Consider the following 16448-nt stretch of genomic DNA (forward strand, 5'->3'; position numbering starts at 1 on the left):
GACATAAAACTGACAAATGTGCTGTCTTGCCATTTGAAGTTAAGATCTCAAGATATTGGGGCATGCTCATTTATACATTTGCAATATCTTAACACAATTTCTGTTTTAATTAAATTTACAATTTTTCTCTACCCTCAGCATAGAAACATTTTGTTTCAAGATGGAAATAAGTATAAATAATAAATAGTAGAAATGATAAACAGTATTAACAAATAGTGCACTAGGTGTAGAATAGCAGAACTAAAAATTTAATTACACAAGAAAATTTTCCATATTTTACTTTTCCCCCCTAAAATAAAATGTTCACCTGTTTAAAGTCTGCTTGGTTCCAGTTAGTTGTCTGAAAGCTTCCCATGGGGCTGTTCTGTAAAGATCACAATAAGTTCGAGTCAGATAGGCTAATTCCTTCCAATATTTTGTATCCTAATACAAACCTTAATAAAGTTCTGTTACTAGATTAGATAATTAGATAACATTTAAAGATAAATGTTAAGATTAATAATTAAGATCAATAATAAAATTATAAATATGATTCCAGGTAGAATTTTGGTGTCTTACAGACTGAGGTTTTGAATTCTATAAACAGCTGAGAAGAAAATGGGATTATTTACATCTAGTTGGTTTAATCCAAAAAACAGCATTAAAGACCAAAGCCAGTTCACATAAATGGAAGCAAACTTCCCCTTAATTTTAATAGCAGGTTGATCTGGCCAAAGTTGCTTAGAAAATGAACAACTTCCCAAGTCTCCTCACATATTAGTATCAAAAGATAAGGTGTTTTGAATTTATGTACATGTGTTTCTTTTTGTTTACTATTTATTGTACTATCATTCTAATTAGCATAATAGAGAATAATAATTTTTCCTGTGTTCTGTTGCTATGTATTGACTTCAACTTCCAGCAATTTCCCAGTGTACTTATCCTCATGATTATCAGAAATGAGCTTGTATTAGTAACAATAGTCACATTATTTCTTAAGAAAAATAGGAAATAGATTGCCTGTGAAATAGGTAGCACTTCATTTGTAAGATTACAGCAAACAGTTGGGACAATGTTTTATCTATGAACTGTCAATGAACTGTTTAATTCTATTAAAACATAAGTCACTTAGGTTAAGATCATAACTTCACTAAATTAACAAATGTTAAGAAGGCAGAACTTCAAAGTGGTCATATTTTCCCATAATGAATGACTTTTGACCAGGGAAATGACAAAAAGCAAGAGATGTTCTGGTCAGTTCCTTGAAAATCTCCTCTGGTTGCAAATAAAATACTGTGTAAAATAATGTGTAAAAAGAAGAGCCATTTCTTGTGGAATGGAAAAGCATAGGTACTCATTGGAACTTGGTTATCTGTGATAACAACTTGAATATTCCTACTCACTATATTGAAGTTACTAAAGTATCAACAGATACGGGGCTTCTGTGAATGAAAACTTGAACTAATTATTAAGAAAATCCTCCCAATGACTTTGAATAGACTTTAAAAAGATTACTGAAGGCTGGAAGCAGTTACTTCATCATTGCAGTCTCCCCAGAATCCAAGTCTGCTCTTTTTATAAAAGTTAATATTGACAGGGATTTAAAACTCAAATCCTACATAAAGTTTAATGCAGGTGTTGGTAGTAACCAGGATAACAAAAGGATAATTAAACAGGAACAAATGTAAAGGAAAGCAGTTCACTGTTAACATTGTAAGTCTATTTAACAAATATTCTTCATTATTTAGATCTAATTTAATATTTAGTTTGGATATAGATGAATGTAAAGTTAAAATCTTTATTTGTAGCTTAAATAATCTGTTTTCACTTATTCTTTTTACTTATACTTAGCCAAACTCAAATGTTCATCTGACTTCATCTTTCATATGCATAAGTGAAGCTTATTTAACCTATTTTAAAAATTAGTAGTTGATTTTCCTATTATTCAACATTAGAAAATATCTAGAAAAGCCGTAACAAGTACTCTGATTTATAAATTAATCAAATCCAAAGAAGTTTTATGTCTGCAATATAATGAAAACCTGTAGATGAAGCTTAACACTGACACCTGTTTTGAAAACAGATTTCCCCCTGAAGACAATGAAGTGCAGAATCGTGTTTTACCAATGCTCTTCAAACACTCTGGAGTCAGTGCAAATCTCAGGAGATGCTAACAAAAAATGTAAGTTTAAAGGAATTTTTCCTATAAAGCATTAATGTATACTCAATAAAAAAGTTTGAAAATAAATTTCTTGACTTAAGTATAATACTTCTAAAGATCAGTTTTATACCTGTTATCTAGCTATGAGTTTATTTTAGTTAGCAAGTGTTTAAATCAATTATGGTATTGCACATAAAAATTATGAATAAAACAGTAAAATAGGTTTAAGATAAATAAAATTGGGGCATTGAAGTGGTATTTTAGGAAAGAAATTATTTTCACATGTATAAATACTTTATATAATTTTTTCAATTATCTGTGACTACTGACCTTTGAATTTACAATATTATATTCAAGAAGTGCATACTTGTTAAAAATCAATGGTTAAAGATGTTAAACACCATCTTAACTAAATGTTCAAGGACACAAAACTTCAAGATTAAACATGACTTATGTAACGCTCAGTTATAAGCAAAAAGTAAGCTCAAGTACATCACTACTTAATATTTTTCAAGAGCACAGTAGGGTTTTTTAATAAGATCAGAGGAGTCTAGCAAAAGGATGGCTTTCTCCTTATTTCCTAATTTTGAATGCTTGACTTAGTGCTTTTTATCATACATTGAACAGATTTGTCCACTTGTACAAAACTTAGTGAAAAATTAAAATCACGAAATTAAACTCATTTCCATGGGATTTTAAAAAGTTGTAAGGAGTAAAAGGGGAAGAAAATCACACAAGTTTGGGAATTGTGTACCTTTTTATGTATGGGAATTATGTAAATTTTTAGGAAACAAAGAAATTGAGGGAAATAGCAAAAATATTGACTTTGAAAGCTTAGTGATATTTTGGGAAAGAAATACTTGATTTTTTTGAGGTTTTTATTTTTAGCACTGTGACATCAAGGCTACTCAAATTTGAAATAAATTTTGAAGTTTTTTCTCTCCAATTTTTCTGTTTTAGACTTTCACAGATATATTGTGGTTTTAAAGAACAGTCATCTCTGTTCAACCAATTAGTCCAGCATTAAAACACATGCTCTAAGATGTTCAAAGTTTGCCATTTTTCACTATTTTGGAGTTCATCTGAGATTAAATGCTCTGATGAGTGCTGACTAAAGTAGAAGAATGACAACTAGACATTTTCACTTTTCCAGTCTTTCTGTATTTTTGCAGCAAGCTTGAATGTTTCTGTGAGAAGCATTCAAAGTAATGCTGAGAGCTAATTGAACAAAAAATATTTTTTGCTCCTAGTATACAATGACCAGATGAGAAATCAGTTGCTTTAACAACCCTGATAATATAAATTAATTCTGATTGCAAAAGAAATAATAAGTGCTTTTGCATTCTACATTAGTTACTTTGCATCATAGTTGGGAATCTGTAAAAATGTTCAATATGCCTGTGTTAAAAATGAAATGCTAACTTCTTAAATACAGCAGAAAACAGAGTCCCTTTCATATGTCTGATTTTGTGCTGATGGAAAATTCTCTGCTAGCTGTTAAGAACACTATTCTTCTTTCATTTACATATAATAGGAAATAATTAAAAAAGGCTCTGTATTCTGTGCATGTCAGATAATGAAAGCCAAGCAGATGAAGAATGTATTTCACCATGATTCTCAGGAGGCATGGAAACAGTATTTTGTTGTCTTCTTTCTAGCAGATTCTAGTACAGACAGTGCCATTAAAATCTTGACATTTGTTGTTCTTAGTAGTAAAAGTTCTAGCAGTAATTGCAATTTTCCCCATCCTGGGTACAGGGGAATACTACAAATGCCATACAGAAGGTTAAGTAGCTCTGCTTGTAAATATCAAGATATTACTGGGTCCATAGTTACTTGAAAAAAAGTATGTTTTTTTACTAGACTCTCAAAAGTATTCTTGTGCAGTCTATGTGCACATATTCCATTTCTACAGATATATTTGGAGATTTACTCTTCAATGCCTCTCTCCGCCCACATTTTGATAACAGTATGTTATTATTCCAGGAATATAGCATAACAGAGATACACTAGATGTAGTAAAATTATAGAGAGGTTCTACTGTGACTATGCAGTCTGTAAAGACACCATAATTCTGTACCCCTTCCAGCAGCATGGTTTTTATGTTATAAACCATCTCTTCATATGTATGTTTGCTTGCTTCTTAATGTACAGGCACTGAATAGCAAATAACATTTTATATGTTACCAGAAAAACATTTTTGGAGCTCAATGAATAGGAATTTTTATATGGGTACAAAAACAGACCTTCAAATTAACATTAAAATAGGTATTCTTGGGTCTTGGTGTTCTTAAGTAGCACTGTGTGATAGATCCACGATTCAACCTACTAAATTGTAAATGCAAATTTTTCATATCTTCTATTGTGAAAGTGGCACAACAGCAGGCAAAAAATTGTTAAATATTGGGGGGGATGGTTTTTTTTTAAATGATAATATCTTGAGTAAAACATCTCGATGCTTCTATTGTGCAGAAAGTTCCAATTTATTTTAAAAACTTGTTTTAAAAACTAGTTGTCTGGGAGTTTAGGGTAAACTACTTTCCAAAGAATATCAGCTATAATTTTTACAAGATTGTTGGGGTTTTTTTTGGTATTATATACTTACTGTCCCCTAGATGTATGAACCAGCAGTGTGATTAAAGTAGAGGTAGCTGGGCATATACAATTCAGAGCTAGCATAGCATATTTGAATTCCTCTTCACACACAACATGATCTGTAGAAAAAAAAAAAAAGATATAATTTTTTTTTACAAAAATATTTTCAATTTAACAGAATTATCACTTCTTTTCCTTGTCTAGGAAAATGGTGAAGATAGGGTCAATCAAAATTCGCCTCTAGATTTTCATCTTCCACTTGAACCCGGAGAGCAGCTGTGTATGATTTGCCCCATCTATGCCCCATCTCTCAGATTGCAGGAGGAGAGTTAATTTTGCATCCAGTTCATACTTTCTGTGCTGCAGCTACACATGGAGAGGATGCAAAGGCTCTGTGAAATCCAATTCCACTATCTCGCTGTGCTAGTTGTATGAGTGAGCCACGCACCTTAGTCTAGTTTGTATCTTTTGCACTTCTGCAGTTTTGCATAAACTGGTATAGAGACATCAAGCATTTTACAGAGATACAGTGCTGTGTTAAGAAAATAGCATACCTAAAATACTGCAGTGCAGGAGTGCTGATCAATTAGACAGTACTGGCTTGCAAACTGGTTAATTGGCAGTGGCTCCGGGATTCAGTCTGTGTTGTAGATTTGACTAATATCTCCCCCAGGAACTGCTAACACCTGCTGCCTCCTTGCAATCTAGGAAAGTGGGGTGGTTGCTTTTTGTTTTGCAGTTTTTTATAACTTTGCATTCTTTTTACCCTAGTCCTTGTCTGGCTTTTGTAATCACAAAATTGTGCTTTGCTTTTTAGAGTCTTTACAAGAATGTTTGGACATTAGTACTTGTTGGGACAGACCAGTACTTGAGACGTACCTATATTTTTCTGTCTTTTAATGAAATTTAGGGGAGAGAAAGCAACAGAGGCATTATATCTAGTCCTCTGTATTGGCTTATAATTAAAACTGCCAAATCTTCTGCACATGCTTTCAGTATTGTATGAATTCAAGCTTAGATGGCTAGTTCTTAAAATTCAGATCACAGTTAAATGCTCTCAAGTGCTGATGATGGCACAAAACCAAACCAGGAATTACTCTTTAATGTCATTCATGTATACCTGACAGTATTAAAATAGATATAAAAAGGGATGAGCATGAAACTTTCAACTTAATGAAACTCCTTGTCAGTGTAGGAACTTAAAGTCGTAAAGGTTTTCTACGATCATGAAGGCATTTATTGCATGCTAAATAAATTTTTTTCTTCTGAATTTAAGGGCTGATTTAGTTTACACTATTTTCAGTGGGAGCAGAATTTGCTTCTAATGAGAAGGAATGATAAAAGTCGTACTGCCGTTGATCAAAACATAAGGCATATGAAAATTGTTGAGTAAAAGTAAGCAAATAACCTCCCTACCTAGAACTGAGCTGTCTACATACCTCTTCTTCTAGTTGCAATAATGTATCATTGAAATTCTTAGAAACACCTTACCTCTCTAACTAACCCACTTTCTAGACAGAATTTATAGTAAAGCTGTAAGCATGGCACTTTGTGAAAGCAAAAGTGAGGGCATACTTTGAACGCCTTCTCTATTCCTTTTTGTGAAATTTCTAGAGACTTTTCAGTAACAGAATCATTGAATACTGAAAGGAGAAATTCATTCTCTCATTTTCTGAAGATCAAGGCCCGTTTAAATGTCATAGGGAAGGAAGGAATTTAGTTATATAAAGACACTCTCAAATATAGAAGAAAATGAGATTTTTCTTCCCCAAATATATTTCAGTTACAGCAATTAAATATTTCCTGCAGAAAATACTTCAGACAGAAATGTGTTCTTTTAGTTGACTATGTGCCATTAATAAATCTATTTACATTTTAAACTAGAGATTTTGAGAGAATAAGGCATAGTTTACTGCTTGAATGGAATATCTGCATTCCATTACCATTAGTCAGATGGCAAAGATTTATGAAAGTGAGTATTGACTTCCCGATATTGAAGGAATGAGAATTCTCCATATCTTTGAATTTTTCTAGGATTTTGCCAAATAACTTTCCCTTGCTTTTTGTTTAGAATGTTGTTACATTATAGCTAATACTTTTGAAAATAGGAGTGAGAAAAAATATATAGGAAAATGATTTCATCATCTGTTATTACAGATCTTGAAATTAAACCAAACTGTATATTCTGACCTATATATATATATAAATGACAATGAATAAATCATGGACGGCACAATGCAAATGAAAAGTATATCTCAGACTTAAATCCTCCATATGCTCTATACTCTAGTATAGAGTATACTCTACTCCACACTCTATATGAGGGACTTTTTGGATGGATTTTATGTAAAATAACATGTTAACAGAGAATATAGCACACAACAAACAGAGATTACTGTCCTACAACAGTCATCTTAATCTCATATGTGTAAGAGATTCACATTGTGTTGTCAAGTGTTTTTACATCAGGAGCCATGGAGCTGGGACTCGTAGAACTATTTCCACTCCTATTGTAGACTGATTTTTTGTGTGAGCTGTTTGTGCCCTTCATGACTTTTTACGCATCTGTAAAATGGGTATATGAAAGTAATGCACTACCTACTTCAGAAATGTTTTGAAGCTTTTGAATTTTCAGAGGTACTTTGAGAATACCAGGTGAAAGACTCTTCAGTGAACTAATCACCATAATCAGAAATATTGTAGCCATTTGAAACATAATGAGAGGTACCATGGGTTTGTCCTCTTGGCTGGAGTTAAGCTCTTGTATTAAACACAGATCAGATCAAAAATAACTTGCTCATTTCTCCCATGATTTGACAGATTATAGCTTACCTATAATGTCATTGTGTTTTATATTTATGTTCAGAACTCTTATTGTGGAGAGGTGCTGAGGGTAATATAGACATTTACCTGATACTTTCTCTTCTAAAGGGAGCAGGGAGGATGCTGGGTGACAGCTCTCCCACTCCTTAGGTTTGGGACATCAGTCAGGTCCTGTGACAGCAGTTACTAGAATCAGCAAATTACTCATTCAGCGTGGCAGTGAAGCAGCAGAGGAAATTGCAGTTTATCTTGAGTTGAATATTAAATATGTCAAATCATTATAGTAAACAGAAGTGTTTTGATTGCATTTATACTAAAGAAATATTCCATTTAGAATTTCCAAAAGCTGTAGTTTCTGTTGAAAATATATTTTGACAGAAAATTTGTTGCTAAGTCTGTCTCAAATAGAAGTAGTAATACAGTGCAGTGACTTATGACTTCTGTAATGTTCTTGAAAATAAAACATGCTCAAAATACTGATTTATGCCTGCAGCATCATCCACGTGGTAAGAATGTCCTAGGCCTGACACAATTATTCTGAGAAACCTTACTTTTTTCAATTTGGTAAGTTAACACGATCACCACCAGACCAGATAGAGAAAAATGCCCATCCATTATCTCTAGACTATTTTTATCTGTAATTGGGTAGATTAATCATCAGATGCATTCAGTACCCATTTCGGGGAAGCTGGACTATGTTCCTTTTGAATAAACTATTGAAGGTTTAATGTCATACTTCACCAATCTGTGCTAATTCATTGGTGCATTTTGAATAAATAGAGAATGTCAAAATGTATCCCCATTTCCTGGAATTGGGATTATACATAATTCCTGAATAATCAAGGTAAAGCAACTAATTTATTTTCTAGCAAATATATAAAAGTTATAAGTTCAACTCAGAAAATATGCAGTTTACTCCAGTCTCTGAATTGCCTAAATATATTGCTCTGCTGTGGACAATCTTCACTCTACTTCATGTTTGTGTGGAAATGCAAGGCCAGATCCAAGCACTAAGTGTACAGGTCCTTTTGTAGCCCCATGTGTTTGAAGGAAAAGCAGAAAGATTAAGAAAACCATATAAGTGCCAGTGAAGGAAAATGTAGTATTAGCAAAAGAAAAACTGGGCATGTCAAGGCATTTGTATATTGGAAAGTACTAAGGAGTAATCAAAGCATTTCAGCTTAAGACATAAGACAGTTAACAATGGTGATACAGTGTTTCCTTGCCCATCTGATAACTGTCACATTAGAGTGACTGTGTATTTATAAAATGTTCACATCTTGAACTTGCAAAGGAGTTTGCTGGGATAAACACGCTCTGTGCTTTTCAGATTCCACTGAAGAATCATATTCAAGCACAGATAAATATTTCCACTGTATTAATACAAGCATAAGTTACCATTTTAAACAAAGTAAGTAGTTAAACTCCACTGTGAAAAATAACAAAGAAAACACAGGATGCAAGGGTGAAACGAGAGGAAACGTCTTTCTGACAGGCCATATTGCCCTGTGCAGTGTCTCCATTCTCCTGCTGTGATGACAAGAATAAGTTCTCATACCCTCATTAAAGAGAGGAAGAATGTAAAAGTCTTGTCTACTAGATGGGAATAAATAGTAACAATTTCTTGCCTATATACTGTTTCTGAAGCCTAAGGCAGAAAATCTTCAGGATGCTATTCTACAGGAAAATGCAGTAATGGTCTAAATTTCAGGACTGTCTCATGCTACCTAGGGTTGGTCATCCTAATATAAGCTGCTGAGAAACTGGGTTTCTAGTGTTTTATAAATTTTCAATGCAGTTAAAAGTTAAGCTTTTGTTAGAAGGACTTCTAGATTTTTTCTAAATTCAGAAACTTTCTTTTTGACAGTTACATTCTCTGAACCTGTGTGTAAAGAAAAAAAAAAAAAAAAAAGAAAAGAAATCCTATTACTGAATATTTCAGGTTCATAAAAATGCACAATATTTTTTGGGAAATCTCCAGAAGAAAGGAGTCATTTTTTAAAAGAATATCAAATTTAAAAGATGCTTTTGCATTATAGCCGTAATAAAGCAGTCCTGAATAATAATAGAAAAAGCACTTAGAAAAAGGTTCCACATGGTTATAACAGACTATTCATAAGCATTCTGGCTAGGGCTCTAGTCTGCAGCCCCCACTGGGTACGTATTTCAGAATGAAGAAGCATTGGATGAGATTAATGACCAAAGTAGAGTCCTCGTAGGAAAATGTACGCAAACACATGTTGTTCTCATGACTCTATCAGTGGCCTAACCATTTGCAGTAGGTAAGCATCCAGTGGTGATGTTTATCCCATGTTCATAACCTTGCTGAATTTACAACTGCATTAAAAATTTCCTGTGCTTTATATGAGTAAGATTAATTTAATCTTGAAGGAACGCTTGCAATTCTCTGCTTTTACTGTTGTGCAGAGAGAGTGTGTGGAAATGGATGCAGTGATCCCTATGATGAATGTGAAATTCTTTTTGGATATAAGGTGCTATATAAATATTTAGACTTTCAATACAGTACTACTATAATTAATATTAGAGGGGGATAATGAGGCACAGAATATGTAAGGTCTCCTCAAGCCCTGGAAGAACTACAGAACATAAATGAAGGCAGTAAAATCCCAGATTGGCTAAACTCAGTGAAAGGAAATATTATAAAAAGAGGGGGAGTTTTTTTGGGTTTTTTGCTTTAAAAAAAAAAGAGGTCCAAATTCTCAATCTGAGACTTAGAACTTGTATGAAAAATTACCTCTGTTTTCCAAATCTAGTTATATATAAGCTCCTACAGAGACAAGCCATTAAGAATAATGAAACTCTTTTAAAAATACAATTAGGAGCAACAAATTAACACAGTTACCGATAAAGAAAAGTGGCCATGGCTATGGAGAAGAGATTATGTTTGTGCTGTGTGGTTTTAAGGGGGAGATGAAAAAGCACCATCATTCTTGTGACAGCATGAATCTTATTCCATGCTGTGCCATCTCACAGTTTGAGATTACACTTTTATAACTTCAGAACTGTTATAGATCCTTTTTTACCTTCTTTTGAACCTAGTGGTAAATTCAGTAGCTTTTAAAATTACAGCTATAACTGTTGCTCTGGAATTGTTCTGCACTGGAATTTACTTTTTCATCGCATTCTGGGATGACGGAGGAAAGTAATGTTTTTCCATAGAGTTTTTTTTTAACATTGCATGAATCAGCAATCTTTTCTTCCTTAGAATATCCTTCAAGAAAAATGAATTTTCAAAATTACAGTTGAAAAGGAAAGCTTTGCTTCCACTTCAGAGATATTTTTCCAAAGATTGGCAAAATTAGTTCATTATAAAAGTATTTGCATGGTTTTGCATATAAGCATATCTAAGTGAATTTTATGTCACATTTTCTAAGACATGCATTTTACTGGATATAGAATGAAATTATATATCTCTTTCCAAAATATTTGAAAGTAATTAAAATAATGTTTTTCATACCACTTAAAAAAACCCTGGTCGAATTGGAAGATTTTATTTTTCAATTGTTTCTTGGATAAAATTTGGCCTTTTCTGAGAAGATCTTCTCATATACCCCTTAGTAACAGTATGTTTTAGTAGACAGAGACGATTTAAGGACATGGATATAGCAAGCTGGAAACCTGCCTGGATCTATAATTAAGGAGCAACATTGTGTTATGTATCAAATAATTCTACTCTGTATATTATGTAATATAAAAGAGTAATAATCCTTAAAAGTGATTATAAATAAGACTTTAATGTAAAACATGACATTTTACTATTGATAGGATACATACAGCCCATGTTATTTTACGATACTACACTCTTAATCTGCTTCTAACCAGTAAATATGCCTAGGGAATCTCACTTTACTTGTGTGTTTATGAAACAAACTGCTAAATCCCACCAAGTGTTTCAAATGGCTGAAATCTTACACTTACCTGCAAACTTGATGTGGAATTTGTTCTCAGGTTTCAGTATTTGGACATACAAAGGACAATTTGGAGCAAAGTCTTTAACTGCCCATGCTCTTAAAATGGTTTGATGATCCTAGAATAAAGAGCATGAGGTGATGAAAATGAAATACAGATAACTATGTTACATTAGAAAAAGAACCTGCTTCCATTGAAGAAAGCTCATTTTAAGACTATGTAACACCAGCTGGTGTGGATTTTTACATATATGTTAAGTAATATTAAGTATTATGTGTATTACACGTGTTTAAATACATAAATATATATACATATACTCAGATAATCCAGTAATTCTGCAGACACAGACAAGGCTGAGATTCTCTGAGTGTTTGTAAACAAGGTCTCTCAGTCCTCTGCTTTGAGGCAGGCTTCAAAAAGGAGAGTCACCAGCAGTGGCTGATTTTAGACAGGGATTACTCCAGAGAACTCAACCCATACAAGCCTAAAGGATCAGATGGGTGCAGAGAGAGCAGGCGAATGTCCTTCTACAGTTGCTTTTTCATCTTTGAAAAGTTGTGGAGACTGGGAGAGGTTTCCAACATTGGCAGAAAATTTGATAGTTTCACCGGTCTTCAAAGAAAAGGATGATCTGGAGAGCTATACCTCTGGGCACATGAATGCTGTGTCTCAGACAGCATTCTTATTTCCGTGTTCAGATATTAGAGTCTGGATGAGTGACAAACTACACGGGTAAAATGCTGGTTAGATGACTGGTGTCTTAGGGCAATGGTAAATGGTCTCTCTAGGCAGAGACCTGCGGCAAGCGGAGTGTCACAGGGATCCGCATTGGAGCCTGTTCTCTTAAATATCTTTATCCATGACTTGGAGGAGGTGAAAAAGTGCACACTCAGCAGGTTTGCAGATGATACCAAACTGGAGGGAACAGTCAAAACACTTGCAGGCAGGACTGCCATTCAGATGGACTGAAGGAGTGAGCTGGCAAAAAACCTCATGAAATTCAGCAAGGGCACAAGCAGATTCCTGTCTCTGGGACTGAGTAACCACCTGCATTGGCACAGGCTGGGGACTGACTAGCTGGGCACCAGATTTACTGGAAAAGACCTGGGTGTCCTGGCAGAGAGCGAGCTGAGCACGGGCTGGCAGTGCGTCCTGGTAGCAGAAGAGGCTGTTTTAACAGAAGCACAATGAGTAGCTGGAGAGCAGTGATTATCCCCCTCTACTCAGCATAAATTAAACTGAATCTAGATACTGCATCCAGTTTGGAGACCCTCAACATGGGAAAGATGCATAAGGTGGACTGAGTTCAGCAGAGGGCCACCAAGATGGTCAGGGCAGAAGCAGAGGCCCTGTGAAGAGAGGCTGAGGGAATGGAGCTTGGTCAACCTGCAGAAGAGATGGCTACAGAGGGATGTAGCAACAGGCCCCAGTACCTACAGGACAGTTATTGAGCAGATGGAGCCAGCCTCTGCACAGTGGTGCATGGTTGGAAGACAAGACACAATGGACCTAAGTTGAAAAGAGAGATTCAGGCTGCATATAAGCAGAAATCTTTTCCCCTTGAAGGCAGTCAGGCAGTGGAACAGGTTGTGCAGAAAGGCTGTGCTGTCTCCACCCTTGGACAGTTTCCACGCCAACCTAGATAAAGCCCTGAGCGATGTGGTCTGTGTTCACAACTGACCCATCAGGCTAGAGACCTCCTGAGCTTCCTTCCAACCTCCATTATCTTATGACCCTAGTATCATATATTCTGTTTGTTGGAATGCAGAATAGAGGGGTTGTTTCCAGAAATCTACTAATAAAATATTTTGTCCCTCTCCTATCTTTCCATAAGCGTTGGGGATCATCCAATTTGGTAGGGGTGGCATTTGGAAGAATTGTGTGAAAACTTAGATGGTAGTGCTAAGTCATGTCTAATTAACCAAGAATGATGTATTAGATATGTCCTTCCAAAAAGACTCGGAATTTAAATAACATTAAATGAGGGCATCAGGAATTAAGAGCTTAAAATTTTGAATAATTCTAAAAAATATCAGCTCAATTTAACACAGACCTACATTTTTGTGCAACTAAAGCATCTGCATAACTTACATCAGAATTTAGCCATTTACTGACGAAAGGATTCCAAGACATTTCCCAGCCTGTTAGTTTTTGTACTTGTTACCACATGTCAAGAGCGAGTTAACAACAGGATGAATACTGCTGTCCCATGATAGTAATGTGATAATACATTCATATGTTTAATCCATTAAATATGGCTAATTTCAGTGTATTAGCCATCGGTTTTTATTTATTTCAGAACTAAAAAGGAGTATTTGAGAGCTGCATGTAGGAAGCAATACTTGGGTTGAAATGCCTTGCCTAGTCATGAAATTGGTGGTATTAAAAGATAAAATATAAAGAATGATTCATTATGTTTGCAGCATCAGCAATAAGAAAAGCTTTCAGACTTATGAACACAAGGGAAAATCTCTGCCTGGAACAGAGCGTAATTGACATTTTCAAACCATAATATTTTAATGTCAATTGAGATGTTAGCAAGTACTTTTTTTTACCAGAAATACGAGAATGGAATCATAAGAGGAAGACCTTTTGAGGATGGTAAAAATACATTATTTCACATTTTTCTTATGAACAGTTTCATAGATGCAGGATTGCTGTGCCCATTCAGGAGATTTCAGAACTTGGATGTACCCTGCTTTGCTTACATGCCGTCACTTTTTCTATAGCACACTGTGACTGATCCTCCATAGGGTTTTTTTTTTTTTTGTAGTTAGGGTTTTTTGCTGTTTCGTCTTAAGGGAATGAAATGTCAACACACCTTAGAAGTAGCAAATGGCTGGTAATGGGATAGATGATGACATACAGATATAATATAGGAGGAGTACAAGTTTGGGAATGCATTTGGGACAGATTTCAAAAACCTGTGTTGTTGAAGACGTTACCTAACCTTTTTATGCAAAAGGTGTCAGGGAAACTCATTCAGTGTCGCTTGCAGTGAGAGTGTGGCTTCATTGCACAGCGTTTGATGTTACCAGTTTTCTCTCTTCCTTTCCATAGCAATCATTCACAGACCACACTGGCTTGCAAAAGCGATAAGAAAAGGCTGTTTCCTTTATGCTACATGCACAGAAATATAGCTTATATTCAATGAAACTTAAGTGAATTTTTTTTTCATTCTCATTACATAAATGAGCTAAGATTAAATCTACTATGATAAACCAAAACTGTAGCAGTAAATACAATTTTGGTGTACGTTTCAGACTAAGTTTACTCTTCCTCTTTTTTTTTTTTCAATGTTGGATATTTTCTTTGATTATTTTCTAATTATTTTGTCATGAAAGCCTGATTTTGTCAGAAGGAGCAAGAATTCTTAAAAATAAGAATGAGGAATGCTTATTAAAATTATTCAAATGACACCCTTTTATTAAAAAAGCCAAACAAACCTAGACCCATAAAGTAAGTGTTGTAAAACTACAAGTATGAACCTCAACATAAAATATTTTTAGATAATTGTATACAAAAGGGAAAGACTCTTTGAAATTAAAATCTCTTGATTATTTGGCACATTTACAGTTTTAACACTGCAAAGTATATATTGCTTTCAATTTGCTAGCTCTTTTTTGAAGAAGCAGTCTATAAATATATATGTAAACTAGATACTTAAATGCCCTATATATAGCTTCATAAGATCAACTCAGCGTGTATGTACTGTTAATATAATAACCTTGCATTATTGTTTCATTTTCTCTCTTTTCACTTGTCATATACATGTGTTTGTGTACAAAAGCTGGTTATGTGGTTTTCTGTGTTTTTTTCGCTCAGTTAGTCTCCCAAATTCCACTCTGGAGAAGCACTCCAGGGGAGAGAAATGAAAATACAGGTAGGCACTTTAAGTGATTTCTTACATTCAGTCTCTTCATACAGTATTGGTGGGTATCTGTTTTACATATGTAGCAATTTCTGTACTATATTGTAGTGACTTTAAAAAATGTTCACATTTATCCCAAGTAAAAAGGAGGTATATATGTACATACTATAAAAAGAGATAACTAACACAAAATTATGCTAATATTCGCATTATAAAATATATACTTCTTTGGGAGATGAGGGGAAAAAATATTCTCTTCTGTGTGCTTTCCATGCAATGAATTGCAGTCAGTGATCAAAAATTACCACTGATACTAATGGTGATTAATATAGAGGTGATATTTAAGTTCATGTATCAAAAGCTGTGAGTTTTAAAGTGGGTGTAACAGGAATTTAAATGATCAGAATTTGAAGTAAGACCTTGATTTAATATAGATTTTATAATAGTTCTATTAATTTAATTTTTTTCTTGCCACACACGACTTGATAAATTAGTTATATCTCCTATGCAATGCATCTATCTTGTGATGCTAGTGTAACTTATTACCAGTATAGTAGTGTCACGCAATTTGGTTAACAGAAGGGGGCGGGGGAAAGGTGCAAGCTTGAACTCAACCATCTCTGAATTTTCAGTAAGCATCAGAAAAAAGCTTTCAGCAGTAGAAGTAGTCTTTCATATATTTATATAGCCTATTAATGGGTTATCTATAGGATAATTCAAAAGAGACTTCTCTTTCCACCCCTCCTTGAGGTAAAACAGCAGATGCACTGTTTTCAGACACCTTATTTTCGTAGAGCAATTTGATGGAGGCAGCCCATTGAAGTCACTGGCTAACTTTGTGGTGTGGCACAGACTACTTTTCTACACCCACCAACCAAAAAAAAAATGTCATCCAGACTTAAGTGCAATTTGAACTCTCTTTAAGACTTGCATCCTCCAGAAGTGAAACAGATGTCTGTCCTGCTTGCTTTAGCAGATGAGCAGCTTACATCTTGGTCTGAGATGTCAAAATAGCATTTGATAGAATAAAATTTGGCAGAGCTTTGTCTTCCCAGAGAAGAGAAAGTTTCTGGTAGGAGACTTTGGAAA

At 34.4% G+C, this 16448-nt stretch overlaps 1 protein-coding gene across 3 annotated transcripts in view; it reads right to left on the reverse strand.

Annotated features, from left to right (window-relative positions):
- KCNT2 (potassium sodium-activated channel subfamily T member 2) overlaps positions 1 to 16448 on the reverse strand; it is a 156036-nt gene that overhangs the window by 40112 nt on the left and 99476 nt on the right. For all 3 annotated transcript variants that reach the window (XM_074152413.1, XM_074152412.1, XM_074152411.1), the window contains exons 13-14: positions 11498 to 11606; positions 4746 to 4854 (exon numbers count right to left, since the gene is read on the reverse strand). In XM_074152413.1, the coding sequence (XP_074008514.1) occupies positions 4746 to 4854; positions 11498 to 11606 (218 nt within the window). The remainder of the gene's footprint in view (positions 1 to 4745; positions 4855 to 11497; positions 11607 to 16448) is intronic.

This window comes from Numenius arquata, chromosome 8, assembly GCF_964106895.1.
Source record: "Numenius arquata chromosome 8, bNumArq3.hap1.1, whole genome shotgun sequence".
NCBI lineage: Eukaryota > Metazoa > Chordata > Aves > Charadriiformes > Scolopacidae > Numenius > Numenius arquata.